The sequence below is a fragment of the Rhinopithecus roxellana genome, chromosome 16, assembly GCF_007565055.1.
Source record: "Rhinopithecus roxellana isolate Shanxi Qingling chromosome 16, ASM756505v1, whole genome shotgun sequence".
Lineage (NCBI taxonomy): Eukaryota > Metazoa > Chordata > Mammalia > Primates > Cercopithecidae > Rhinopithecus > Rhinopithecus roxellana.
In genome coordinates, this window is record NC_044564.1 from 23,557,558 (window position 1) to 23,582,140 (window position 24,583).

At 46.8% G+C, this 24,583-nt stretch overlaps 1 protein-coding gene across 5 annotated transcripts in view; it reads right to left on the bottom strand.

The window, feature by feature from the left end:
* Positions 1-1,116: 1,116 nt before the first annotated feature.
* Positions 1,117-24,583, bottom strand: part of UNC13B (unc-13 homolog B) — a 229,891-nt gene continuing 206,424 nt past the window's right edge. For 2 of the 5 annotated variants that reach the window (XM_030920050.1, XM_030920053.1), the window contains 19 exons: positions 23,462-23,530; positions 21,964-22,053; positions 21,485-21,613; positions 18,297-18,424; positions 17,580-17,665; positions 9,893-10,019; positions 9,552-9,648; positions 9,178-9,321; positions 8,774-8,851; positions 8,209-8,286; positions 7,828-7,916; positions 7,438-7,590; positions 7,210-7,333; positions 7,046-7,102; positions 6,768-6,848; positions 6,047-6,194; positions 3,182-3,274; positions 2,855-3,014; positions 1,196-2,697 (listed from right to left, as the gene is read on the bottom strand). In XM_030920050.1, coding sequence (XP_030775910.1) covers positions 2,412-2,697; positions 2,855-3,014; positions 3,182-3,274; positions 6,047-6,194; positions 6,768-6,848; positions 7,046-7,102; positions 7,210-7,333; positions 7,438-7,590; positions 7,828-7,916; positions 8,209-8,286; positions 8,774-8,851; positions 9,178-9,321; positions 9,552-9,648; positions 9,893-10,019; positions 17,580-17,665; positions 18,297-18,424; positions 21,485-21,613; positions 21,964-22,053; positions 23,462-23,530 — 2,217 coding nt within the window. In that variant the 3' untranslated portion in view covers positions 1,196-2,411. Of the gene's footprint in view, positions 2,698-2,854; positions 3,015-3,181; positions 3,275-4,482; positions 4,540-6,046; positions 6,195-6,767; positions 6,849-7,045; positions 7,103-7,209; positions 7,334-7,437; positions 7,591-7,827; positions 7,917-8,208; positions 8,287-8,773; positions 8,852-9,177; positions 9,322-9,551; positions 9,649-9,892; positions 10,020-17,579; positions 17,666-18,296; positions 18,425-21,484; positions 21,614-21,963; positions 22,054-23,461; positions 23,531-24,583 lie in introns of all 5 variants that reach the window. The other 3 variants (XM_030920051.1, XM_010385830.2, XM_030920052.1) reach the window with 3 other exon arrangements.

The window sequence follows — 24,583 nt, forward strand, 5'->3', positions numbered from 1 at the left end:
GCTGGCTGACTTTCCAGCAAGGGAAGCAGCATGTGCAGGCACGGAGGGGTAGGAGCGCATGGTGCGTGTCGGGGACCTGCCGGGGCAGTGCTTTAGAATAGCTGCAGGATAGCGGCAAGAGGGGCGGTGCCTGTTGCACATATATTGGAGGGTCCTGGAGTTTCAGCCTGGAGGCTATCGGTGATCACTGAATAGTTTAATAGGAGAAGGACTTTATATTAGAGTGTGTGAAGAGAGCAGGGTAAGAACAGAAGCAGGGGATTATCACAATAACTCAGACATGAGGACGTAAAAGCTGCCACGACTCTTGTGGTAGTCGTGGGAACTTGAGGCGACCCAATGGATTCAACAGGTAATTTTGACACAGAAATGTTAAGTGGTTGGCTTGGGAGAGGAGCAGGGAGGAGGAAGTTTTTAAATGAGCAACTGAACTCTAAGGATTTATTTAGCAAGCAGTGGAGGCGGAGCAACCCCGCTGGTGCCCCGTTAGTCCCTGCCCCACAAGTAGTGATGGTGCAGGTTGAGAGAGTAGGTGAACACCATCTTTCTTGTTTCAGCTTTTCCCATTTCCATGCCAGGAGGCCTTTTACCGTATTTCTTCCCCTTTGGGAGTAGGCATTCTACTGCAGCTCTTCTTCCTTGAACAGAGCCTGAATGAAAGGCCAAGGTACAGTCCTAAGCCTAATCTTCTGTCCTATCTGTGGCAGCCTCAGTCCTCTGCCAAGATGGGCAGGCACACCTCTCCCCAGTGGGCCCCTGCCTTGTCCTCACAACCCAGGCTGTGATCTGTCCTAGCGATTCTAGACAAAAAGAAGAGAAGCATGGACGAGTTTTCACCAGAATACCTCTACTGCTACTCTTTTGGACCTTTTGCAGGAAGCCGGTGCCTTATGTCCCATGACTCTCTTAATTAGATTGGTGGTCTCAGCTCTAGGACAGGATGTTAGCCCAGTGGTGCTTATCCAGAACCACTGTAGGCTTCACCCACTGGCTGTCAGGTATGGGGGTGGAGGAGTGAGAAGCAGCAAAGGACCATTAGGCCAAAATCTACCATTAGAGACGACAGTCATTTCCATGGCTTTCCACACATTAGCAGAATTACCAAACCCCAAAGGCTGCTATAAGATAATTTATTACAGACTAGCCTATAATCTGTAACAATGGCACATATAATAATTAACAACAGCAAAGATGCTTGGTTTCTTGTTTCATGTAATGGCCAGTACATCTGTGGACAATGTCGAGTCCTCAGGAAGTCCAGGAGGCTGCTACAGAGGAAATCCAAGAACCATGTCACATCTCTGAGCAAGTCTTGAGAAGTCCATTTGACTCTCTGAAAGTTTGTCTCTGACCTCCCAGGGAATGTTGAGGGCCCCCTCCATCCAGCCTGTACAGAGGGATCAGAGTCCAGGCTCCTTCTACAGGGTTGAATATCTGAGGGGAATAGCAAATGACCCAGATGAAAGAGAGAGACTGAGACCAAAGTCTAGATTCCCTCTGCAAGGTGGAGGATGGCTAGAAGGCAGTGGACACAGATGAGCAGGACTTTTTTTAGACTGGTTTCTATTTGGCTTTGTTCAGGGCCTACCCAAGAAGAAAATACTCCTGGATCCTTCAACTACCCCTCAGGTAGATACATGTTAGAACAGCCTGTCACGTCCTGAAGCATCACTCCCCTGCCTAGAGGAGTGAGGCAGGGAGACTCCCAGGCAGGTGGCCCCTAGTGCCTGGGGTCCAAAGAAATATTCTTCTCAGGGCTTTGAAGCACCATGTGAACCTGGTTCTACTCATCATACAATCTGGGGAAAGGCATTAGCATAGTTCATTTCTAGAAGGTATCTTGTTCAGTTTCAAAGCCTTGTTCTCATTGGAGCCACAGAAAATCAGTGGATTCTGCTCAAGGGACAGTCTAAATTCTACTCTGTGTACTCCTGCCCTGGCCATACTCCAATCCAGACCACAGGGCTCAGCAACAGGCTCAACTGACTACCCAGCCAGCCAGGCACAAGTTCCACACCCTCTACACTTGTTTTTCTAATGATTGGTGTGTATGTGTCTAACTGGACAAGCTGTGGCATGGAGATGGTAAAGGTGGGATGAGGAGTGGAGGGGTGTCTACCAAGAATGGCTGACACTCTCAGAAATGTTTGTCCTTCTCTCTTTGTGGAAAATTTCTCCATATGGTAACCCCACATACCAGCCCCTAGTACCACAGTCCTGCTGGGTCAGGGCTTCATGACCCTTTCTGTGAAAAGCAATATTATCACCACCCCAAATTTTTCCTTAAATATCTTTAACTGAAGGGGTCAGCCTCTTGACTGCAAAGATCCTAAGCTGGTTACACAGCTAACTCCCACTGGCCCTGATGTGTGAAATTGCTGCTGCCTGATTGGCACAGGAGTCGAAGGTGTTCAGCTCCCCTCCTCTGTGGAACGAGACTCTGATTTGAGTTTCACAAATTCTCGGGCCACCTCGTCATTGCTCCTCTGAGACAAAATCCGGAGAATGGTCAGGCCTGTCTCATCCATGTGGATCTTCCGGCCCAAGGGGCACCAGCAGGCACAGCTGCCCTTGGCTGTGACATCCCTCAGAGGCATCACAGCCAGCCCTAGCATGCGATCTTCCCGGGCAAAGCAGTAATCCTTCACGCATATCTGCAACTCATAGGACTCGGGCCCCTCTTCATTTCCCAGGAGGCTGTGAGCACAAGATAGAAGTTAATGAGGCCAGAGTTGAGAGTCTTCAGCTGATTTCACCCTAGTCTGCCATCACCCGGGGCCCTCCTCCCCCCTCCCACCCCTCAAGTCTTACCCCCCATCCCAGAGTCCTGCAGGTCCCCCACCCTGTAACTTACAAGTGGAATGTCTCATTGTACTTGGGGGCCCAGTTGTTGCTTTTGGACTTGGTTGTGAACTTCCTCTTCTTATCACTTTGGTGTGGGCCAACCATGGTCACCTCCACAAAAGGCCGGAACATACCCGCTGTCTGCCACTTGAGGTCATTGGCAGCCACCACTGCCCAAACAAGGGAAACCTGTGAGGGATCCCACCAGGAATTCCCAGTTCTTGAACCCCAGGTGACCTTCCCCTTGGAGGAGGGCTGAGATGAGCAGCCCCTGCTTTTGAATGATGAGTGAGGCCACTGGGCAAGGAAAGGGCAGACCTGTAAGTCCATCACTCACCTTTCACTGTGACCTTGTGCTCCCCAGTACCAGGGTGTGTAAACAAGTCCACCTGAATAGAGACTTCTCCCACAGGATCGTCCACACCAGACCCTGAGGGACAAATGGAGAGATGATCCCCCACTGGAGAACTCTAGGAGGTAAAACTGAGGGGTGAGGAGGCCACCACCCTATACCCAAAAGCAAGAAGCAATCACCACAGTAACCATGGGAAGTAAGCAATAGAAGAAGGGAAAGAAATGGGATAAAGAACAAGGCTGTGTCTTGTAACACAAGTTAAGCTGACAGCATCTTAGGCACAACATTTTCCAAAAGTGCACTAAGACTCTCTCTCAAGGATCCCCAAAACTCTATCTCCTAGGCTGAAGGATTTTTCATTAAAAGATGTTGGGGTAGGACAGTGCCATCACCTTATATCTGTGTCTGGGAATTATGCTGACTTGGTGGTGTCTCTTAATGGAAAAATTGTGGGTCTTCTCTAGCCAAAAGCAGCAACCTTCCACCTATGCCCAGGATTCCTAGAGGTCCCTGCTTGGGAGGCTGCAGAATTCCTAGAGGTCCCTGCTTGGGTGGCTGCTGTGCTCTGAAAGACTTCATCCCCCTCAAACCTGGGCCCCTCTATAGAATGAACTCCCCAGTTCCAATCTCTGAAAAGAGCCAATCTACAGGCTCCCCTTAGCAGAGACCCCACCCTATTTTAAGAAAACACCGGGCTGGGTGTGGTGGCTCATGCCTGTAATCCCAGCACTTTGGGAGGCCAAGGCGGGTGGATCATGAGGTCAGGAGATTGAGACCATCCTGGCTAATACAGTGAAACCCTGTCTCAACTAAAAATACAAAAAAAATTAGCTGGTGTGGTGGTGGGCGCCTGTAGTCCCAGCTACTCGGGAGGCTGAGGCAGGAGAATGGCGTGAACCTGGAAGACGGAGCTTGCAGTGAGCTGAAATCATGCCACTGCACTCCAGCCTGGGCAACAGAGTGAGACTCTGTCTCAAAAAAAAAAAAAAAAAAAAAGAAAAGAAAAGAAAAGAAAAAAGAAACCACCACAATCTTACACCCCAGAGAAAATCCTTCTTTGTCCCGAGGTAGAAGGGTGGGAGAATGCTGAGAACACAGACAGGGATCAACAACAGAGCCCCTTCCTGGGCTATATGAAGGCATTACCCATCTCTAAGACTTGGGATAGAGCTCCTAAACTTTGAGAGCTGGTTCCCCCACCCCCAGCACGAGTTGCTCATTCTAGCTCCCAGGGGTCAGTGTTAGCCCATGTTAGATCCATATTTGCATGGTGTACAACATACCCTTTTCCGGCCGAATGTCCTCATTAGCAGTAAATCTAATACCTTTCCCATCATGCACTGAATGAGGGCAGGCAAGTCAGAGGTAGTAGCAGCAGCAGAACAGAGAAAGAAGAATTCGTTAGCAGTCTAAGGAGTTAACAGCCATTCAAAGCAGCTCTACACATATTCTGAGGGAGCACAGAGGTGGGGCAGAGTGGAGAAAGAAGTGAAAGAGCTGGAGTCAGTGTGTGAATGCTCCAAATTAGACTTCATGGGTCAGAGACCAACCAAATCATAGGCAGAAACAGTAGAAAAAGACAGAGAGTATGTATCTGAGACCAGCAAGACAAGAGAGAGGCTGGAGGCTCTAATTTCTTAGACCCTTAAATGATAAAGCAATGAGTAGAAAATGCACACACATACATACGGATTCTTCCTGCAGTCTCCAACCTTGCTCTCACCATATGTGCGCTCATTCCAGGCTCTCCTCATCTTTTATCAAGCTTAAAGCTTAATGCTTCTAAAAAGCCTTTCTGGATTAACTCAGATCTTCTTTGATGGTGTATGCCTGCACATGTACCCAGCTCTGTAAAAGTTCTCCCTGTCCACTTAAGTAAGACTCACAGCTCTTCTTTTGCTCTCTATTCTTCCCTCTCTGGATTGGAAATGAGAACAGATGGGGAATAGAGCAGTACTTTAGGTCCCTTCCATTTTCTCACCTCCCATCACCAGTCTACCTGCTTAGACCCCTCTCCCCTCTAGGTCAGCCCTGTGTCCCAGATTCACATACAGCTCAGTAATGCCTAAGCGTCAACTTCTGCCACCACTTTCACTCCCCTAGGCAGCCTGCTCAGGTTTCCTAGGAACAAGCAGTAAGAAATGTGCCTGAGGTGCCTCTGGGGAGGGCTCTGCTCCAGCATCAGAATTTCAACCTGAGCTACATCTATGCAGATGTGTTTTGTTTTCGACAGGCCACGCTAAAGGTAGGGAGGGGTTCTGAGCACTGAAAATCACTGGGAGAAAGCTGGCTTCCTGGGTCCCCTGTGCATAAGCAGCACCCCTGAGACTGGAACTACAGCTGTGCACAGGGCCCCGGGATCCACACCCTCCCTTCAGCAGCTGCCATGGTTTGCCTCTCTTCCTTGTCTCCCTATGCATGCTGCCGAGTCTGGAAAGTCTTTTGCCTTCTCTCCCCAGGACAACTCCCAGCAAAGCTCCCCACACTACGAGCCTTCATATTTCTCATGGCTTCCATTCATTCTCAAGGCTTCCTCACAGATTTTTCCTTCTTGCAGCTTACCAGTCAGGGTGTACTCCTTGAGCTCAATAAACATGCATGGGCCAGGCAATGTCTGGGAAAAGAAATCTTAGACATATCTCCCAGGCCTCTGTTATTCTCCTGCCTGGTAATGGGTATGGGGTGGAGGTAAGTACTGAGATCCCATCAAGCAATCGAGATCTGAATTTGAAGGGTTCTCTGAAGAAGTACCTGGATCTGCCCCCAAGGGCATGAAGATACAGACTCCCTAGGGGAAGATGTGTATCAGAGAGGAGAGGTGGAAACCCAAAGCCCTCAGGGCCTTACCTTGGGTGGTCTGCGAACGCACAAAGGTCTTGATGAGAGTGTCAGTAGTCTGTGTGTACAGAGACAGGGCATACCGTAGAGACTGCAGATCTGGGCTCTTCTCCAGGAAGGTTTTCTTCAGCCCATTGCCTCCTGCATGGAAGTATTGCTGCAAGATAAAAGAGCACCTGTGACTGCTTCATCCCCTTACAGAAAGCAGCTCCCCAACATTGTCCTCAGAGAAGCAAGAAGAGGACTGTGAGAACAGGCTGTTCAGGAACACCCACAGAACCAGAGTCATAGGCTCTTGGGTGAAGAGTATTATTTGGGTATTTGGCAGGATTGGTAGGGGATGGCCACATTTTTGGAGGTAGGGTGGTGTTTGAAGGATGGGTCTTTCTGGACAGGCACAGAAATGGAATAGAAGCATTTCAGGCAAGGAGAAGGACCAAAAGTGCTCTTTTACCCATCTGAACCTTAGAGAACTTGAGACCTATGACATACCTCTCCCAGGTGCCTTGAAGCACAGTTCATAGGTTCCTGCCTTATATCACCTTACCAATGATAAGCATCTTGAACTTAGGAACCGTATCTGATTCTCTTTGTATCCTTGGCAGTACATAGTAACTCTCTTCTGGATGTGGAGTGCTAGGAGTTGGAGGGACACCTGGTCTGGGAGAGTGGGATGCCAGGGCCAAGTGAGTGTGGTGGTAAGGCTGTCTGAAAAAGGGGGGGCCTCCACCTTGATGGTGTCCAGGGCGAGGTCAAGGACTGCACACTGCTTTGGAGTGAGATTCCGTGTTTCCTCTCGCACCATGTGATCCTGTTCAGAGAAATCAGCAGCATCAGGACAGCTCAGAGCAGTCATGAAAGTCTTGCACCCACCTGCCAGCCCACAGTGCATATTCATCTCCTTTTCCTCTTCAGTCTCCAAAGCTCCAATTTCCTTCCCCCCATCCACCCTCTCTCCATGACTTCAGAAGGAGCACACCTACCAGGAGGACCCCACACCCAGAGTACCTTGAGTTTGGAAAGATGGCTCAGCTCCTTGGCAGCAGTGAAGATCATCTGGGTGCCCTGGGCAGAGGGGGAATCAGTCAAAAGCAGAGGACCCCAACTCCATCAGCAAGCAGTAAGTGAGGGGAAGGGAGACAGCAGGAGGAAGTAGAAGGAGGTGTCCTTACCGTCTGGTCAGTGAGTGGGGGCAGAACAATCATCCTCTCCATTGTGTTCATCACCACGCGCCAGAGCTCCTTCAGTACACGCTTCAGAACCGTCTTCTCACACACAGTGGCAAAGAGGGTGAGGCTGCAAGTCCAGGCAACAGGTGAGGCCAGGGTGAGAGTTTGAGAACCCCTCTTCCCAAGGAGCTCCCCTGCCGGATGGCATCTGCTCCTGAATGCTGTACTCACTTGCCATCCAGGAAGTCCATGAGAGGCCGGAGCACGCTATCTGCATCCTGAGTCGCTGAGGCCCTGGCGTCTGGAGATGCATTCCCTGTGCCCCGAACCTGGCCCAGGATGTCGGCCATTTGTCGAACACACTCATCAATCCGTACCTGGAAACTACACACGTGCCCGCAGTGTAGCCTTCCTCTCCCCAAACACACGCTGCCCCTGGAGCGGCACCAGCTATTTGGTCCCATTCCCATATGCTCATGGTGCAGTTCCAGCAGGGACAGTCAGCAGGAGTACAGGGAAGATCTCATACCTGCAGCTATATGGAGAGGTGTGGGGCAAGGGCTCTGGGATTGGCTAGGGACCACATCTGGCTCTGAGGGCTTGTATTGTGGGGTCACTGACCTGTTTCCAAACACCATGCTGAGCTCATCCAGAACCGTATTCAGTTTCACCTGCAGCTCCTTCAGACTGTCTGCAGCTTCAAGGTCCAGCTGTATTCACAGGAGGTAAGCCTGGCTAGGCTGCTTTTCTTACCCTCTTCTACCCTGCCACACCCCTACTACTCCCTTGCAGGGCCCTACCCCAGTGCCTATTCCTCCTTCGCAGGGCCCTACCCCAGTGCCTATTCCTCCCTTGCAGGGCCTTACCCCCAATGCTTATCTCAGATTAAGCCAGCCCAGACCCCAAGCTGGCCTACACCTAGTAAAGAGAGGGTGGAGTTCTGTGGCCAAGGAGCTCAGGAATAAAGGGAAAATACAGTGACTCCCAAACCCTAAGACCTACCTCCTTGCCTCCCATGGCCTCAAACATTTTCTCCAGCTGGACCCTCAGTTGCTGCATGTTGTTCATCAGGATGCAGGGCTTTGGGGACAGATGTAGCTGTTGAGTCTTGGCTCCTTTCAGCATAGGGCCCATTAGCCTAGGGTCCCTCCCTCTCTCACAAAAGCCACAGGGACTTCACATATTACATAGGTTTCTCCCTAAGCACGAAGAGCTGGGGCCAGTTCAGAGAATTCTCCTTGACTAAAAGCAAACGTTTTGATTTTTAAGCTGGGTGGTAGGTACTCAAGTATTAATGTATTATTCTTTAGAACTCGTTGAATATCTTAAGTTTATATATAAAAGACTAAACAAAGGTCTAGCTTAGCAGAGGATAATGTACCAAATGAGACTCACAGGAACTCTGTCAAGTTCTCATAATTTTGTGGCATGGATCTGAAGCAAAGCCATGGTGGGAATCAGGCATCAGAAGTGTCACCCCAACCCTCAATTCTGAGGACAGCTTCAAAAGCAAGGATTCAAATGTCTTCCACTCTCTTTCTCTAAGAGTCCCAGGGCCTGAACCTACCAGTTTCTCCTTTGTGCAATAGGTTGGGAAGTCCTTTGACAAGATGTCTGCATATTGCATCAGCACCTTCCCAATGGTCTGAGAAGAGGAGAAAAGGAAAGAAAAGGAAAGGGAACTCTTAGCTCTTCTATGGGGATCTTGCCTGAGGTGGCACTTCTCATCACAGAACAGTAACAGCAGGGAGGTAAAGGGGGAATCTCACAGTACGGGACAAAGCTCTCTCTCAACCACAGAACAGCACTAAGACAGAACCATCTGTCTGCCCCAGAAACAAGCAAAGGAGAATGGGGGTCACATAAGGCTCTACCTGCAGGCCACAATGGAGAGGTGCTGAGCTCAGGCCTGTGATGAGACTGTGAGTGTGGTGGTGGTAAGGGGGAGGGAGTAGGAAGGGTTATGGTCACCTTAGCAAACCTCCTCATGTAGTGGGCAAGGATGCTGGGGTCTGGGCATTCCAGCTTCCGGATGATCTCAAAGCTCTGATTGAGTTGTGTGAAGACATCCACCACAGAGCAGGAAAAGAGTGCATGCTCTGATGTCTGCTGGAACTAAGGAAGACCACACACAGGGTCACCATCCACAGCTTCTATCTTTTCCCAAGCTTGTAGAGTTTGAAAAGGCTCTGACCCAGCAAGGGTGGCTAGTGGCCCTCAACAGCCCTCCTGTGAACTCCACAGGACAGGCATAGCCATCCTGGCTAAAACCCAGTAACTTCTGCCGATAGCTAATTGCTGGGAGACCTGGCCTGGACCCTGTGCAGCCAAAGCCCCTGACTTACTCCATCCTTCTTATCTCGCTCCAGGGCTCCATGCAGGAATTCCAGGGATACATCCTCATTCTCATCCAGCCATTGTAGCACAAACTGCTCAAACCACCTGCAGTCAGAGCAGGAGAACAGGGGGTTAGAACTCGTGGTTGGAATATGCCATTTCCTGACAGTTCCACTAGACTGGGATCCTCTGGATGGCAGGGCACAGTTTAACACTTTTCTCTGTCTACAGTGGTACCTGGAACAGGCAGTCCCCAAGACTGACTTGCTGAAATGAATTGGGGATACTAGCCCTGCCCACCCAGAGGGCCGTCTTCCCTTCCCTCTGTAGTGCCCACATGATGACTCACGCTGGGTACTCAGGCACCTGCCCCTGGAGGACAGGCAGATCCCGCACGTATTCATTGTGGAGCCATTTCACCTTGAAGTGCAGGTTCATGTAGTCAGCACTCTTACACAGGCGGTCTTTCTCATGCTCTAGTGGTAGGGAGAAAGGTTGGGTCAGGTCCCAGCAGTAGAGTCCATGGTTCCTGAGCCTTCCCAAGGCAGCAGATCTGGTCAGGCAACTCCATCAGATGTCCTAGGACAAGGGTGACTCCAAACCTCCTCCTCACAGCCATCTCTCCCCACCAGTGTTCTGCTCAGCAACTCTCCACAAGCTTGGCCCAAATCTTCCTCTAGAAAGACTAAGCCAGACTCCCCGATAAAGCCTGCAATCTTTTTGTTCCAGCATTTCGAAGTGGTCTTTTTGCTCTAGCATCTGGCCTCTGGTGAAGGGGAGGAGAAAGGGCCATGAGTGCTGATGCTGATTAGTAGGGAGACTGCCCATGACTGTAGAGGGCAATGGTTTTCCAGGGCCTTTCTGATCATGCTAGTTGAGCTTCAGAGAGGCTTAAAGGCAGAGATGAGCAGGTGTACATGGCATGAATGGGTCAATGACAACTACAGAGACAAGGAAAATCAAACTGGGCCAAACTGACAGAGCAGTTGGGCAGCCATGGTGTAATGGAATCTTGAGGCAAACTGAACGGCTCTAGGGCAGAGCTGAGACACTGAAAAAATGAATTCTCAGGGAAGTATGCAAATATGAATAGTCAGTTTGGAAACTATGGAAACACAGCCAGATGAAAGGACATATCATGCTGCAGAAAATGGGGCACTTATTATGAACTTGAAAAGTCATCTTGCTGAATCTCCAGAACCTTCTGGAAAATCTAGGACAAAGATAACTCACAATTTGCTCAGAGTCTGGAGCACTGGCCACACCCATAGGTTCTCTTCATCTACCCCCTTTATAGCTGAAGCACTAATTTAAATAATAAAAATCAATTGTATGCTGACACATCAACATAATGGTAAAAGCAAGCAAATGTGGGAGAGGACTAAGCGGCAGAGATGAGAAGGCCACTGTCCTTGGGGACTCTGTTGCTCAACTTTGAGTTGCCATGGGCGATGCTCCTCCAAGTCAAGGTGGAACATTCAGGCTGCGGCAGCTGGCCCTTGTGAACTAGTGCAGCAGACACTGAAGGAGGAAATGGAAGCCTGGGATTAAGCCTCAAAGGTCTTCAAGTCCCAGGAATTTCATTCCCTGGCACTACAGGCAGTACTGTCTCAACCTAAAGTTGCATTTGCAGTCTCTTCTATGAAGCAGTGAGCAGGAGAAGAGGGAAAAGGTATAAGACTAGGGGCAAAAGAACACTAAAAGTTCTTACCACCCAGAAAGAGGACTTTTCGTATACGAATGACAGTGGATGCTTGTGACAGAGCAGAGACACCAATAAGCAACAAAGAGAGTAAAAAAATCAGGGACATCAGAGAGACCCTCAGGACATCGAGAGAGACCCTCTCCTCCATCCCTCTCCCCTGCTGTTCTTGAACCAGTCTAAGAACCTAGAAACATCAGGAGGGCCCTCCTCCTTCCTTTTCAAGCAGGGCTGCCCATCACTCTGTAACTCCCTCTTTCTTTTTTTTTTTTTATTTTATTTTTATTATTATACTTTAAGTTCTAGGGTACATGTGCATAACGTGCAGGTTTGTTACATATGTATACTTGTGCCATGTTGGTGTGCTGCACCCATCAACTCGTCAGCACCCATCAATTCGTCATTTATATCAGGTATAACTCCCAGTGCAATCCCTCCCCCCTCCCCATGATAGGACCCGGTTTGTGATGTTCCCCTTCCCGAGTCCAAGTGATCTCATTGTTCAGTTCCCACCTATGAGTGAGAACATGCGGTGTTTGGTTTTCTGTTCTTGTGATAGTTTGCTAAGAATGATGGTTTCCAGCTGCATCCATGTCCCTACAAAGGATGCAAACTCATCCTTTTTTATGGCTGCATAGTATTCCATGGTGTATATGTGCCACATTTTCTTAATCCAGTCTGTCACTCATGGACATTTGGGTTGATTCCAAGTCTTTGCTATTGTGAATAGTGCCGCAATAAACATGTGTGCATGTGTCTTTATAGCAGCATGATTTATAATCCTTTGGGTATATACCCAGTAGTGGGATGGCTGGGTCATATGGTACATCTAGTTCTAGATCCTTGAGGAATTGCCATACTCTTTTCCATAATGGTTGAACTAGTTTACAATCCCACCAACAGTGTAAAAGTATTCCTATTTCTCCACATCCTCTCCAGCACCTGTTGTTTCCTGACTTTTTAATGATTGCCATTCTAACTGGTGTGAGATGGTATCTCATTGTGGTTTTGATTTGCATTTCTCTGATGGCCAGTGATGATGAGCATTTTTTCATGTGTCTGTTGGCTGTATGAATGTCTTCTTTTGAGAAATGTCTGTTCATATCCTTTGCCCACTTTTTGATGGGGTTGTTTTTTTCTTGTAAATTTGTTTGAGTTCTTTGTAGGTTCTGGATATCAGCCCTTTGTCAGATGAGTAGATTGCAAAAATTTTCTACCATTCTGTAGGTTGCCTGTTCACTCTGATGGTAGTTTCTTTTGCTGTGCAGAAGCTCTTTAGTTTAATGAGATCCCATTTGTCAATTTTGGCTTTTGCTGCCATTGCTTTTGGTGTTTTAGACATGAAGTCCTTGCCCATGCCTATGTCCTGAATGGTACTACCTAGGTTTTCTTCTAGGGTTTTTACGGTATTAGGTCTAACATTTAAGTCTCTAATCCATCTTGAATTAATTTTCGTATAAGGAGTAAGGAAAGGATCCAGTTTCAGCTTTCTACTTATGGCTAGCCAATTTTCCCAGCACCATTTATTAAATAGGGAATCCTTTCCCCATTTCTTGTTTCTCTCAGGTTTGTCAAAGATCAGATGGCTGTAGATGTGTGGTATTATTTCTGAGGACTCTGTTCTGTTCCATTGGTCTATATCTCTGTTTTGGTACCAGTACCATGCTGTTTTGGTTACTGTAGCCTTGTAGTATAGTTTGAAGTCAGGTAGGGACTTTCAAGTTACCCTTTTTACATATAATTTTCACTTTCTCTGTCAATTCATTATCTGCCCTCTGGCCCCTATCCCTAATTTCTGTATTAACTTCTCTGGTGTAAAAACTAACCGACAAGTTCTGAAACACCAGCCAGACTTTCAGCTATTCTAACAAGTCCCATGGAGTCATGCTCCAGTAAAGCTGTTTGAGGTGAGGTAGTCTGTCAGAAGGGCCAATCCATAACCTCCTGCCCCTGACTTCCACCTAACTCCCTCCTTTCCTCCTGGAGAGCTCTTCCAACCTCATGATTTCAACTACCCAGTTTGCTGGTATCTCCCCCTAATCTCTCTTTGGTTCTGGTAACGTCTATATACACTTCTTATTTTTTTTGAGATGGAGTCTTGCTCTGTCGCCCAGGGTGGAGTGCAGTGGTGCTCTCTCTGCTCACTGCAACCTCTGCCTCCTGGGTTCAAGCAATTCTCCTGCCTCAGGCTCCTGAGTAGCTGGGATTACAGACTTGTGCCAGCACACCTGGCTAATGTTTGTATTTTTAGTAGAGTTGGGATTTCACCATGTTGGCCAGGCTGGTCATGAACTCCTGAACTCAGGTGATCCACTTGCCTCAGCCCTGCAAAGTGCTGGGATTACAGGTGTAAGCCACTGCACCTAGCCCATATAAGCTTCGGATGGAACATTTCATCATGCCTAGATTTAACTTGCCCCTGTCTCTCACCATCTTAAAATCTCCAGCTGAAGTGGAACAGAGTACACCAACTAATCTTACCCTCTTGTTCAATGCTGAGTTTTATCCTCGAATCTTCCTTCTACCTCTTTATTCATACCCAATTAAATCACCAGCTCCCGATTTCACCTCCAAATGTCTCTGGAATCTATCCATTCCTTCTAGCCACACTATTACCTGCCTATGTCTCATTACCACCATCTCTAACCTGGATTACTACAATAGCCTCCAGACTGGTCATTCTGCCTCCCAATCCATTCTCCACACTGTAGACAGAGCGAGTGGCCTTTCTACATAATAATCTGATCATGTCAATCCCTTGCTTAACATATGTCAGTGGCTCTCAACTACCTCAAGATAGAGTCCAAAATTCAGCTGGGTGCAGTGGCTCACACCTGTAATCCCAGCACTTTGAGAGGCTGAGCGAGGCAGATCACTTGAAGCTAAGGGTTCAAGACCAGACTGGCCAACATGGTGAAACCCCGTCTCTACTAAAAATACAAAACTTAGCTGTGTGTGGTGGTACACGCTTGTAATCCCAGCTACCCGGGTGGCTGAGGCAAGAGAATCGCTTAAATCCAGGAGGCGGAGGTTGCAGTGAGCCAAGATCAGCCCACTGCACTCCAGCCTGGGCAACACAGCAAGGCTCAAAAAAAAAAAAAAAAAAAATAGAGAGAGAGAGTCCAAAAGCCTAGGCATGGCTTACAACCTCCTTCACAATCTGACTCTGTCACACCTCTCCATCTTCAGGTCTTACTTATCTCTTCCCCTACCCTCTGAAGTGCTAGTCACACTGAACTGCTGCTTCCAGTTCTCCAAGCATGCCAGCTCTCTTTAGACCCCAGGTCTTGGACATGCTGTAGCCTCTGCATGAAATGTTCTGTGTCTCCCTATCTTGTCACTACCACGCTCCCAGCTAAGTCTTATTACCCTTCAGGTTTCAGATTGTACATCGCCTCCCCCAGGAAGCCTTCCCAGGTCCTCAGAGTCTGGGTTACATGGTTCTCCTGTGTGCTCTCAGCACCCTATACTTACTCCTCTTGTGGCATTATAACTTTGTGGTTGTTTTTTGTTTGGTTTTTTTTTTTTTGAGACGGAGTCTCATTCTGTTACCCAGGCTAGAGTGCAGTGGCACGATCTTGGCTCACTGCAACCTCCGCCTCCCAGGTTCACACGATTCTCCTGCCTCAGCCTCCTAAGTAGCTGGGATTACAGGCACACACCACCACACCTGGCTAATTTTTTGTGTATTTTTAGTAGAGACAGGGTTTCACTATGTTGGCCAGACTGGTCTTGAACTCCTGACCTCGTGATCCACCCGCCTCAGCCTCCCAAAGTGCTAGGATTACAGGTGTGAGCCACTGCGCCCGGCCATAACTCTGTGTTGTAACTGCCAATTTATATGACTGTTTTCTAGACTGCTCTGTGAGCTTCTTAAGGGATGGTACTATGCCTCGTTCATCTCATTGGGTTCCAATAACCAGCACAGTGCCTGGCGCAGAGAAAATATTCAATAAACATTTGGTGAATGGAGTGGGGATTTACTGTAAAGTGGCAAGAAGGAACTTTTGTTTCATATTTTAATTGGGAGAGTTGTTACACAGTTGGGCTTATTTGTCAAAACTCATTAAATTGTATTCTTAAAGTGGTCTTACTGTATCATCTATAAATTATACCTTAATAATGTTGACTTACAAAATATTTGGCGAAGAACAGCATTTTCAACTTTCCTTTTATAGTCGGAGTCAATGCCACTCTCCTATCATCCAGGCCCCCAAACTCCTCCCCTTCTCTTGCCCTCCATATTCTGACCATCACAAAGTCCTGTTCTGGCTTCCTTCCAATGTCTATCAAAGCCCATTCTCATCTCTCCACTTCTCTTCTCTAATCCCAGCGCCCTCCATCCCTAAATTATTACAACAGCTCATCATTATCTGTGTTCTCTGATTCTAGTCTCTCCCTGTTCTAGCTGCCCTCATCTCCCACTGAGGTAGATCTTATTAAAATACTACTGGGTTCACATTTCATCTCTGCTCATGAGCCTGTAATGGTTTCTTATTGTTCTTAAGAACTAAGATTTAGTCAGTGCTGAGTAAGTGCCAGACAGTATGCTAAATACATCTCAGTACTTCATCAAAGAAATAGATGCTATCATCACTCCCATTTTACAGATGAGAAAATGGGAGCTCATAAAAATTAAGTAGTTTGGACCAAATTCACACTGCTACGTAGGCAGTGAAATTGATGTTTGAAATCAGGCCAACATTAATTCTTTCTCTTAAAGTAGAAGTTTTCAATCCTTCTGTGTTTGTTTTAAACATTAGCAGAACTCTCCTTTCAAAAGAAATTTCACCTAGAATTCCATGTAAGAATGATAAAAGCAGAGCTGGCTGAGCTGACATCATGTAAGAGGCCTGGAGCCTAGCCTTTGGGATTTCCCTTCAACTTAGCTCCTGAGATACTTCTGTTTGAAAACCTCTGCCCCACCTTACACTACTTCTCTTGTGGGGTTGATTCACTTTTCACAAGTATTTTCTCTTTTCCCCCAAACCCACTGGAGCCAGAGTTCTTCAAGAACTGAGACTGTACTCCCCATCAGGCTCACTAAGTGGCATCTGGAGGGAGAGACCAGTGACCTCCTTCCTGGCCTGACAGCAGGCAGCCCTGCTCTGGACTTGTATTACAGAATGTACGCGTGTAGTCTGTGGCTGGCTCAAATGTAACACAGATCTTCAAGATTTCTTTCAGTCTCAAGACTCACTGATTATTTTTTGTTTTTTTGAGACGGAATCTCGCTGTGTCGCCCAGGCTGGAGTGCAGTGGCCGGATCTCAGCTCACTGCAAGCTCCGCCTCCCAGGTTCACGCCATTCTCCGGCCTCAGCCTCCGAGTAGCTGGGACTACAGGCGCCCGCCAGCACATCTGGCTAATTTTTTGTATTTTTAGTAGAGACGGGGTTTCACCATGTTAGCCAGGATGGTCTTGATCTCCTGACCTCGTGATCCACCCACCTCGGCCTCCCAAAGTGCTGGGATTACAGGCTTGAGCCACCGCACCCGGCCTCAAGACTGATTCTAAACCTCACACATTCAAGAGTCTGAGGGTGGCCCATCTGCCCTGCCATCCCACCCAAATAACAGATCCGGACTCTGCTTTGTCCTTGCCCAGATGGCTCCTCCTCCTAGATGGGCTTTCACAGAATGAGGAGACAGACTACCACACCTAAACAGGCAGGAAAGGCTGCTGAATAGGTGAGTATAGATGGGTACAGATGGGAAGGTCTGATACAGGTATGGAATGATATCTTTGTGGACCAAGGTAGGAAATGAATAAAAGAACAAGCTGAATGAGTAAGATGAATAATAATTTGCCTGTGGCCCTGCTCTATAGGAGAAGTGAGGGAAGAAGTATCTTCCTAGCATTGTCATACTAAACCAGAGCAGCTTTCAAGAAAAGGCAGGCCAGAGAGTCCCCAACATAAGAAAACAATTATATTTTTTTCTGTATATTTATCAGAAATATCTGTATATTTAAGGTTCTGATTATTTAAAACTGAAGTTTCACAAGACCATTCTCCAGGAAGTGGACAACCTCAGAACACCCACCATGGGAGAAGTTCATCTCTGGGCTGGGAAGGTCTTGAATAGGCAGTTGCTCCAAAGCTGGAAGGAGGAACCTACAGCCACACAGCCATTTTCATATTTCCTTTGGCTGCAACTTTGCCTACCAAGGTCTCCTGGGGGCCTACCTCCCACCAGGCCTAAAATTCCTTTAGTTTCTCACTATACCACTCACCAAACAACAAGTTGTTGTAGTTGTCTGGAAGAGGAAAGGGACAGTGAACAAGGAGCTTGGGCTAGGAGCCTGGCAGCCTACCAATTTGGACAGATCCTTACCCTCCAATGCATATTTCATGTCTTGGGCAAACAGATGCCACATCACTTCTGCGCTGACTTTTCCCACATTCAACTCCTGAGGAAACCTGGATGACAGAAGAAACCACAGTCAGAGAATAAGGCAAGAGCCATTTGATTTGATTCATTTCAAGGCCAAAGTGCCTAGTTCTTGGAAGTCATATTGGAGAGAGGAGAAGCTTAGAGTACAGGGCTAGGTCCAATCTGGAGAAAAGGGGCCCAGGGGCCAGTGGCAGGACAAGTGGGGGCAGAAGGGATCCCCGTAGGCAAGATGGGCCTGGGGGCAGAAGATGCCCAGAAGGCAGGCAATTGAGAGGCAGAGACTTTCCAGGCAGTGGCTGGAAAGCAAGCGCAGGCTAAATAAGATGGAGGAGAAAGGGCAAGGGAGGGGTGGGCTATAAGAAGGCCCACTTCATTCAGAGTGGACAGACACATACACACATGGTCTCTGGATCCCCTGGGGCTCCTATGGCAGCCACAGTCCCAGAAGGAGGCTGGCTCAGTCTGGGCAGGGACCCCCATTATGTTTCCACACCTTTCTCCAGAAACAGTTACCCAGACAGATACAAGGGACAGAGGGACAGATGGACGGACAGGAAGAAGAGGTGGCACTGCAAACATACAGAGACAGGAAAGAGGTTGTTAGACAGATGGACAGACCAATCACCAACAGACAGGGCCAAAGAGGGTGATACTCACTGGTTCAGAACAGGTGTGTAGGAATTCTTATCTTCCTCTATGATTGACACGATAAGTGTGATGAGCTTGGGCCAGAAATCCAGGTTCCGAATGCTGGGCCCTTGTTCCTCTGGAGGTAGCTCCTGCTTCTTGATCCAGAGGACACAGTGAGAGAGAGGGAGAGAGAGTCAGAGTAGAATGTAAAGGGTGTCTCCAATGATCCTCTTTCTCTTCCCCTCCCTATACCTCTTCCTCTAGAATCAAGGACCTTTCCTCTCCTAGAGCCTGTCTTCCACAAGACTATCCCTGTTCTGTAAGAATGGCTATTGTGAGATCCCAGAACACAGGGAGCCTGTCGCTGAGAGGTTCTGTCCTCAGCCCCAGGGCACTGCTCTGATAAACTTGGTCAGTCCAAGAGATATAAAGATGCCCATCCTCCTTCTTCCTTCTCTCAGTTGCTACGGGCAGAGTAACTCCCTGGCTAACAGAAACAGCCCCTCCAGCCTCACTAAGTAGGTCCAGTTCTATGCGGCCCCTACAGGCAGGTAGCCCTCCTCTTCTGGTGGTGTTCCCCTACTGACACCACACCACAACCACACACACACACACATCTCAGTTCTGAGCTCTTTCAATTTCTGCAGGAGCTACTGAACAGATCTAGGGTGCATTTCAGCCTTTCAGTGGAGTAGGACTTCCCTTGACCCCCTGAAGTTATTACGGGGAAGAACTGCATCTAGGAAGCTATTTGCCTAGCTGGATAAGAAATGGCCTTACTTGGGAAGAGGCAAGCCTGAAAGCTTTACCTGAAATATAGAGTAAAAAATCACTCTATAGTCACAGCCCAGAAAAGTGAGGTAGGAGTCACCACAGGGAGCCTGGAACACATATTGTCTCCCACTAAGACAAAGACGAAGATGGAGCTGCCCAGAAGTACAGGAACAGGGCCTTTATGTGGGATGTCACATGCCACTGGAAAGCTTCCACAGTCCTTAATAAGCCTGCATTATCAAGAAGTTACTAGAAACCAGGACAGAATCTTTAATATCACTTAAATACATCTCTTCCTTTTATTTTTCTGTCATTGTCCTGGCTCAGGCTCTTATCATTCAAGGATTTCTGAACTGGTCTTTGATCTTCAATCCAATCCCTACTCCTCGCAGCTATCAGTGATCTTTCTACGAAGAAAATCTCAGCGTGTTACTCCTCTGCTTAAAGCCCTTCAACGGCATTCAATACAGTTTAAATTCCTTAGTTTAGATCTTCCAGAATGTGACTCTCTCTCAACCTCATACAACTCTTTTTGTTCCAGCTTATGTGCCACACACTCTGCTAAGACCTTTATACACATTATCCTATCTAATCCTCACAACGACTCCATTGAGTAGAAATTATTATCACCTTCATTTACAGATGAGGAGAGTGAAGGACAGCAAGGTTATATGACTTGTGCAGAGTCATGCAGTTGTAAAGAGCAGAACTAAGATTTGATCTCAGATAGCTGATTCCCACAGCCTGATGCTGTAAGTACCCTAAATTGCCATACTTCTTTATTTTTATTTTGTTTTTTTGAGATGGAGTCTCCCCTCTGTCACCCAGGCTGGAGTGCAGCGGCACGATCTCGGCTCACTGCAACTTCTGCCTCCTGGGTTCAAGCAATTCTCCTGCCTCAGCTTCCCAAGTAGCTGGGATTCCAAGCGTCCACCACCATGCCTGGCTAATTTTGGTATTTTTAGTAGAGATGGGGTTTCACCATATTGGCCAGGCTACTTTCAAACTCCTGACCTCAAGTGATCCACTCGCCCCAGCTTCCCAAAGAGCTAGAATTACAGGCGTGAGCCACTGCGCCTGGCCTGCTTATATTTCTTTAAATTAACATGCTTATACATAATTCTGTGCCTCTAAGCATTCTATTTGCTCTCTGTGGTATGCCCCTTCCCTCCAGCCCCTTTCTTTAGTCAATTCCTACTCCTTCCTCAAAATTCAGATTGAACTTTGCCTCTTCTGAGAGGTTTTCCTGACATCCCTGGTACGGCCTCCCAGAGCATGCTCGCTGAACCTTTGGTGTAGATGTATCAGAAAACTACAACTACAGTAAAACATAGTAACAAAAAAATAACAAAAACAACAAAAAATAAATGTAGTAATTTGCCCTGACCTCCACTAAACAATGAGATCCCCAAAGACTGAAATGCCTCTTACTCAACTTTGCCTCTAATGCTCTGTTAAGTGAATGGATGGACGAATAAACCAATGACTGAAGGTCAGCAGAAAGAAATTTTAAAAGACATGAAGAGTTTATGCCAGTGTAAATATGAAAAAATGAAATTGAAAGAAAGTAAAAAGCAGATACCAAAACACAAAGGCTAAAGAGTATCCCTGAATAGTTTATGAACTCTCTTTCCAAGTCTAGTTCATTCTCATGCTGGGGAATAGAGACCAAATCTTCAACCAGACCTCTCCATAGTTGAAAGATCAAAGCTGAGAACAGTGTCTTGCCTCGACCAGAGAGACTTCATACACGGATGACAGAGGAGCCCAGAATGTGTCAAGTAAAACAAAGGCCTCGGAAAACCTCCCATGGACTTCAGAACCAACAGGAGGCTTTATAAACCTTAAAAGGAGGAGGCTTAAATACATGGCTGGCACAGAAAGTGCACTTGGGAATGAGAAGAGGCAGTAGGAACAAGATCTTAGTCTTTATGAGGGTGCTCCTAGGAAGCTTTACAAGTTGGATGTATTTACCTAAAAATAAGTGTCCAAGACATTTAGGTTGTCCTGCCATCATTGGTTGTCCAAATCCCACTGCCTTTTAAGGTCTATCTCAAATGTTCCTTATTTTATGTATCTTTTTCCGGTATCTGATCAAGAGTGGGAAAAGACTCTTTCTCCTTGGAATTCCTTTAATTTTATCCCTTTTTCAAGGCCCTTCAAGTCAAAAGACTCTGGGATGGACTGAGAATTCACCTACTCAACCCCTGAACCCCATGAATTTAGGTTTACTTTCTTCAACATCATTATTGTTGCCATTGCCCAGGGGTCTCTTTCCATCCACATATCTCATGGTCCACATGGTTCATACTCCACAACTCACTTACCATTAAGAACATCAAGTACTTTGTCCTGAGCGCCTTTCCACCACCATGGTGAAGGAAAGCTGAGGCTCTAGAGAGCCACTGATAGCTGGCCCCACCTGATCCCGAACCTCTTACCAGCTGGTACTGGTGGCTGTATAAGTCGTGGCAGTTGTTGAAGATATATTCATATGTGGAGTTCAAACAGGCCTTCACACAATCCTTTACCACCTGGCTGGCTCTTGGAGGGCTTTGCAGTTCTTGTACCTGCCAATTAAAAGAAGAAATATGGGCCCAAGGTCCTGCTCATCTGGGTGGGATATTCTCCTAACACTACCCCAAACCTACTCTAGATTCTTTCATCCCTCTCTGGGTCCCTAGACCTTTCCCTGTGATGAAATTGCCAGGATAGCTGACAGGGAAAACTTCCAGCCCATCCTCATGGATTTATAGTCCTTATGCTCTCTCAGAAGTAACCCAGGGAACAGGTACACAGAACTGTAAGCTTAGAGGTGATGAATCCTGTAGCTTCAGACTCTGCCCAGTGATTCTTATTTTTGATGTTCCCGTAGCCAGGTCTCCAGCCCAGAACCACCCAAACCCAGTCCATTTCTTACCTTCATTCTGAAGAAAGTAATGCTGGTCAGCAAATCCACTGTGGATTTTAAGTCCTGAAGCCGTTCAGGACTCCCAGCAGGGAAATTATTCTGTTGCAAATCAAGCAAATGTAAGAAAGGAACAGAGGACTATGAAAACCTTCCCTGCCAAAAGTGATGATATCAAAAGCTTCCCTAATTGCTACCTACTGGGTTTTTCTCTAGTCGAGCTGGCCAAAAACACTGTAATGTTACAGGTCTTCTTCTCTTTTTTCTATTGATGCAAACAGGCTCTTGCCAAAAGCAGGGGTTAATACACTCCACCCTAGAAAGCAAGACATCCTCCCTCTAGCCCTACTTCCCATGCAATGTATAAGAACTTGTACAAATGAACACACAGGCATACACACACTTACACACATGCTTTTCTTGGATGAAGATTCTTACACACCAACAGCGACTTCTTCAAAAGTTACAATCTAACTGTATATCCTGGAATATAAGTGGAGCCACACTACAGGCCAAACTGAGGTCCAGGACCTGTACTTTTTATACAATAGACCCCAGCTCTTCTACTGTTCTGCAGCCAGCAGATGGCAGATCTCTGAGCAGAACTGCTTTTGGAGTGAGGTCCTTAGGAATTTCCAGCCATCCTTACTTCATTCACTTTGACATGAGTCTTAGGAGGGAGCTGCTATGAAGAGCTGAAGGGAGATGCTGAGCCTGTCTTCACATTAATGGTCAGTTTTTAAACCTTCAAATGGCTACTTATATGCCAAATATAAGACATACAGTCAGCTGTCCATTATTTGTGCAAATGGAGGGCACTCGAGCAGACAATTAAAACCTCACTTCTTTTTAACTTTAAGGTTGTTTTTATACTTACTTTTTAATGTGCGTATATTGCCTGTTCTGAAAATTCACAGCACTTTAAAGCAAGTAATGAAGCCGTTCTAAGATCTAACATAGGAGGAACTGAGAAACTGCCCATTTCCTTATCCTGTCCTGTCCCAGGTACCCATCCTCCTACTACACCTATTTCCTCCCTTTATACTACAAATGGACATGCTCTCTGATACAAATTACTTGCAAAAACCAAGCTACTCTCTCTCCCCCTAGCCAGATTCTCACACCTCCCCTGGAAAACGAGGAGAGTATGGAAAAATGCAAAAAAGAAATGCAATTAGGTATCTAATTTTTTAAAAGGGTACTCCCGGAAGAGATTAATCTCAGGAAACTCCCTAATGAGAATGTCACCAGAGAGTTTAGTAGAGTGTTAACAGTGAGGTTGGAAAGCCAACTGTCCATAAAAAGTAACCATACCTGCTGCTATTTATACACCACATGGTCCCTGGAGTTAAAAGAACCACAGGTGTCAGTAGCATTGGCCATTTGCGTGGATGTGATGACACAGACCAGCTTTCCCTGGCCTCAATCTTTACAGCCAAGATTGGCCTACAGTCTCTCTGGGACTGTGCTTGATATCTATTATCCTGCCCACAGCCATGTCTTCACTCACCCTATATGTAGAGAGGTCGATCCTCAGTGAGTTGTGTAGCTGGTCCAGCAGTTTTACAAATCTCTCTTTCTGAGGGTGAGAAACAAATAATGTGGAAGAAAAAGAGAACCTGTGTCTGAGTCCCCTAAACTACAACAGAAACAGAACCACCTCTGGATGAGTAGAAAGAGTTGGGAGGCATTGGGCTGGAAACACATCCCTGCCTATGGGAAGAACAACAAACAGTGTAATGAGATAGATAGTCCCTGTTCTATCTCTTTGCAGCTCTGTCCCAATCTGGGAAATCTCACACTGGCAAGGAAAAAGCCAAGTCCCTGGGAGGAGAAAAGGCTCCTTCTACCCAAGAGTCAATAGGGCACAACCAGTGCATCTCTATCCCTTTGGGACTGTAACTTATCTCAGTTAGATAAGAAGAAACTCCAAACACATTCTCTCTTGAGTCTGAGGTCTCCTGACTTATCTCGGGGTAGTGCATAATAGTTATACAGCCACAGCCTAGCAGTGATGACGGGAGAGAGAAACTGATGCATTTGAAAGATAACAGGGCAGGCCTGAAGGGGTCTCTCTTTAAACCACATTCCACACACACTTCCCATAGTGTATACTTTTTAAATGTTAAAATAACTAACATATACTATTTTAATAGTTGATTTTCATAGAAAAAGTATACTTAAACATGGAATCATATGCCTGCAGGATGTTGGCATCCCACTCCTAGAACTCATATATTGATTATATGAGTAGATATTGATTAAGTCAATACATAATGAGATGAGGCAAAATGGAACATATATTTGACTGGCTTAATACATTACACATCTACAGAAAGACTCTATCAACAACAAAAAATTCATTAGTACCAAAAAATCAGGGCTCGCAGACTCAGTGAATTGGGGTGACATCAGTAACTTTATGCCCAAAATGGTCATTTTTGTGTCGGGTCAGAATGATTTTATCTAGTTTATACTGAATTAAAGTCAGGTGACATTTTGAGCAATGACTCAACTTCTCAGGTACCTTAACCCAGGAAGGGCACACCCTGGATAGGGAAAACAGTCCAGACACTAGAAAAGGTACAGGTTCAAGTGCACGTGCACAATGGCATCGTTGCTTAGACATCAG